This window comes from Nothoprocta perdicaria, unplaced genomic scaffold, assembly GCF_003342845.1.
Source record: "Nothoprocta perdicaria isolate Ctin4 unplaced genomic scaffold, notPer1 scaffold_170, whole genome shotgun sequence".
Classification (NCBI taxonomy): Eukaryota; Metazoa; Chordata; class Aves; order Tinamiformes; family Tinamidae; genus Nothoprocta; species Nothoprocta perdicaria.
This window is the reverse complement of record NW_020454872.1, coordinates 1,630,925-1,634,794: the sequence shown is the minus strand read 5'-3', so window position 1 is coordinate 1,634,794 and position 3,870 is coordinate 1,630,925. Positions and strand designations below refer to the sequence as shown.

General features: G+C 67.6%; 1 protein-coding gene across 1 annotated transcript in view; it reads left to right on the top strand.

Moving 5' to 3' along the window:
* The window catches only part of LOC112944609 (copine-5-like), a 9,385-nt gene extending 6,191 nt beyond the window's left edge, over nucleotides 1–3,194 (top strand). Inside the window, exons 12-20 of the mRNA XM_026036074.1 lie at nucleotides 80–133; nucleotides 207–268; nucleotides 337–383; nucleotides 465–646; nucleotides 745–872; nucleotides 944–1,046; nucleotides 2,222–2,279; nucleotides 2,370–2,443; nucleotides 2,991–3,194. Of these exons, the coding sequence (XP_025891859.1) occupies nucleotides 80–133; nucleotides 207–268; nucleotides 337–383; nucleotides 465–646; nucleotides 745–872; nucleotides 944–1,046; nucleotides 2,222–2,279; nucleotides 2,370–2,443; nucleotides 2,991–3,170 (888 nt within the window). The 3' untranslated portion in view covers nucleotides 3,171–3,194. The remainder of the gene's footprint in view (nucleotides 1–79; nucleotides 134–206; nucleotides 269–336; nucleotides 384–464; nucleotides 647–744; nucleotides 873–943; nucleotides 1,047–2,221; nucleotides 2,280–2,369; nucleotides 2,444–2,990) is intronic.
* The last annotated feature ends 676 nt before the right edge of the window (nucleotides 3,195–3,870 follow it).

Sequence of the window (3,870 nt, the reverse complement as noted above, 5' to 3'; positions counted from 1 at the left end):
TCCTCCCCCCTTCTTCCTCCTCCTCCCCTTTCTTCTTCCTCCTCCTCCCCTTCCTCCCTTTCTCTCCCTGTCGCACCAGGTGGTGAACCCCAAGAAGAAGATGAAGAAGAAGAAGTACCTGCACTCGGGGACGGTAAGGACGAGCCGGGGGGACAGGGGGTCAGGGTGTCCCGCACGGTGGCACCGAGCCCGCGTCCCCCGCGCAGGTGACGCTGCTCTCCTTCGCCGTCGAGTCCGACTGCACCTTCCTGGACTACATCAAGGGCGGGTGAGTGGCGCGGGGAGGGGACACTCGTGTCCCCCCCGRCCCGGGGCTCTTGTGACGCTCGTCCCCAGCACCCAGATCAACTTCACGGTGGCCATCGACTTCACGGCGTCCAACGGTGAGCGCGGCCGGGGGCCGTCCCCGCGGGGCCGGGCGCGTTCCGGTGGCCTGGGGCTGACGCGCGGGCGGCACCGCGCAGGCAACCCGTCGCAGTCCACCTCGCTGCACTACATGAGCCCCTACCAGCTCAACGCCTACACCATGGCGCTCAGGGCCGTGGGCGAGATCATCCAGGACTACGACAGCGACAAGATGTTCCCCGCGCTCGGCTTCGGCGCCAAGATCCCGCCGGACGGGCGCGTGTCCCATGAGTTCCCACTGGTGAGGCTGCGCCGGGGTGGCCCCTCCGCGGCTTGTCACCTCACCCCCCGTCCCATCCCATCCCATCCCGTCCCRTCCCATCCCRTCCCATCCCGCAGAACGGCGACGCTGCCAACCCCTCGTGCAGCGGCATCGAGGGCATCCTGGAGGCCTATCACAAGAGCCTCAAGAGCGTGCAGCTCTACGGCCCCACCAACTTCGCCCCCGTGGTCAACCACGTGGCCCGGTAAGGCGGCCGTGTCGCCGTGCCCGCGCGGGGCGCCCTGGGGACCTGCCGGCTGAGAGGGGCTCGCGCAGCGCGGCCGCCGCRGTGCCCGACGGCTCCCAGTACTTCGTGCTGCTCATCATCACCGACGGCGTCATCTCCGACATGGCGCAGACCAAGGAGGCCATCGTCAACGTGAGCGGGGGGCGCCGGGGACCGCGACCCGCGGGGGACGCAGGGGGCCAGGCTGGGGGGCCGGCTGGGCCGGGGGGGTCACCTCCAGCTTGGGGTCCTAGGAGGGGAGGGTACATGGGGAGGGTCCTGCTCGCCCCCCRCCTCGCCTCCGGGTGCAAGGCAGAAGTGCATCGGGAAGCAGGGGSGAAGCACGTTGGGAAGCGTGCAGGGAAGCACAGGGAAGTGCGTCGGGAAGCAGGGAGGAAGCACAACGGGAAATGTGCAGGGAAGTGCATCGGGAAGCATGGGGAAAGTGCATTAGGATTGGTACAGGGAAGCACAGGGAAGTGAGTCGGGAAGCAGGAGAGAAGCTTGTTGGGAAGTGTGCAGGGAAGCACAGGGAAGTGCRTCGGGAAGCAGGGGGGAAGCACATTGGGAAGTGTGCAGGGAAGCACAGGGAAGTGCGTCGGGAAGCAGGGAGGAAGCACCGCGGGAAGCGTGCAGGGAAGCACAGGRAWGTGCATYGGGAAGCAGGGRGGAAGCACMKYGGGAAGCGTGCAGGGAAGCACAGGAATGTGCATCGGGAAGCGTGTTGGAAAGGCGCCGGCTCTTTGGCTCGTGCCCTTGCCGCACGGGAAGCGTGCAGGGAAGCACAGGAATGTGCATCGGGAAGCGTGTTGGAAAGGCGCCGGCTCTTTGGCTCGTGCCCTTGCCGCACAGGGAAGGTGCCCGCGCGCTGCTTGCCCAGCCTCGCAGGCGCGGGAGGCTGCGGGAGCTGCTTTTCCCCGTGATTCAGGGAGATTGAGGATTCATCCTCCCCCCCGGACGGGGGAGGAGGCAAGGGAGCTTTGGGAATATTTGCTTTGCTGCCTCTTCAGCTCTCGCTTGCGCTTGCCTCGCTGGTGGGAGGGCAGGAAGGCAGCGAAGCGGCACCTGCTGCCGGCGCAACCGCCTGCGCCGGGTCCCGAGCACCCCCTCGCTCCCCGTTTGGGGTCCCCAAACGCGCCCCCAAGGGCAGGGAGGCTGCCACAGGGTGCACGGGGATGCAGTGCCTGCAAAGGACAGGCAAACTCATTGCACCCGGGGGAGAAGGAGGCTGCACAAGGGCTGGTTGGGTCCCCCCGGGGCTGCGCTTTGCAGCGGGGAATGGAGCAGCGTGCGCTGAGCTCGGCGCCTTCCTCGCCGCCTCCCCGCAGGCTGCCAAGCTCCCCATGTCCATCATCATCGTCGGGGTCGGACAGGCCGAGTTCGACGGTAAGAGCGGGGCCAGCCCCAAGAGCGGGGCGCTGGGAGGAGGGCGCGGGGCCGGAGCCGGGCGGGACGAGGACGCCGGCGCTCCCGCAGCCATGGTGGAGCTGGACGGCGACGACGTGCGCATCTCGTCCCGCGGCAAGGTGGCCGAGCGCGACATCGTGCAGGTAGCGCTGGCGCCCGCGCCACCSCCGGCCTGGCCGCAGGTGACAGGTTGGGGGCCGCGGTGGCCCCGGCTCTGTCCCGTGCCACCCCTGTCTGATGGGGCTGCACCAGGACCTTGAGGGGACCCGGGGAAAGGCCAAGAGGGGGGGATGAAGGCTTGGGGACACGCATGGATGCACCAGGACATGGGCATGGGGATGCACCAGGACAGTGGGACAGGCCAAAGGGACAGACCCAGGGGGATGAAGGCTTGGGGACACACGGGGATGCACCAGGACAGGGGCACGGGGATGCACCAAGACAGAGGGACAGACCAAGGGGACACAGGGACAGACCCGGGGGGATGAAGGCTTGGGGACACACAGGGATGCACGGGAACACGCTAGGACGTGGGGACAGAGGCTGGCACCAGGACCTGGGGAGGAACGAAGCCCTGGAGCCGCACGGGGACACAGGGATGTCCCAGGGACAGGGGCCGCTCCGGGCGCTGCGGGGGGACAGCAGGAGCCGGGAACCCTCCCGCTCGCTGTCCCCGCTCTCGCCCGCCAGTTCGTCCCCTTCCGCGACTACATGGACCGCGCGGGCAACCAGGTGCTCAGCATGGCCCGGCTGGCCAAGGACGTGCTGGCCGAGATCCCCGACCAGCTCGTGTCCTACATGAAGGGCCGGGGCATCAAACCACAGGCGGCGCCCGAAGCCGCCGGCCCCCCCGCGTCCCCCCAGCCCTGACGCCTCCTGCCACCTCCGCACGGGCCTTCTCCTCCTCCTSCTCCTCCTCCTCCTCTCACGGTGCCACCGTCACCACGGGAGGTTTTCCCAAGTTCCCGCCTCAATATAAGGAATCACTCACAGCGGGGCCGGGCAGCTGCCCCTGTGCCCAGGCTGGCAGGGGGGACCTGTCCCATGTCCCGTCCCCKTGTGTCCCCCACGCCCCCCGAACCCGGCTCCCCTGGTGGCCCCACAGGGGCTGGGGACAGCGGAGCCCCCAGGGCTGAGCCGGGATGTCCCCAGGGCCTGGGCACCTTGCCCCCCGCCACCAGTCCGTTTTTCACCTGCATGGACAGGTCCCCGTCCTGGCCCGTCTTGTGCTTGGCTGCTGTGAGGTTCAACTGCCTTAAACCCGAATAAATTTAGTCTTTTTAACTACCCTTTTCCCGCCTGCTGCCGCCGGTGCCCGCCCTGCACCGGCAGCGCCTTCGCCCGAGGCTGCCCCGCTGCCCGCACAGATCAGCTCACACAAAGTCCAGGTCGGCTTTATTTCTAACCCAAATATTGCAAATATACAGAAAAATACCAGTACAAAGTTATAACACATCCAGGTTTATTTACAGGACTCTACACAGGCCTCGGTCCAACCCCCCCATCCCGCCGCCCCCCGTCCCCCATTCTCCCCTCCCAGGGCTCTGGCTTTGGGGAGGGGGCTGCGTGC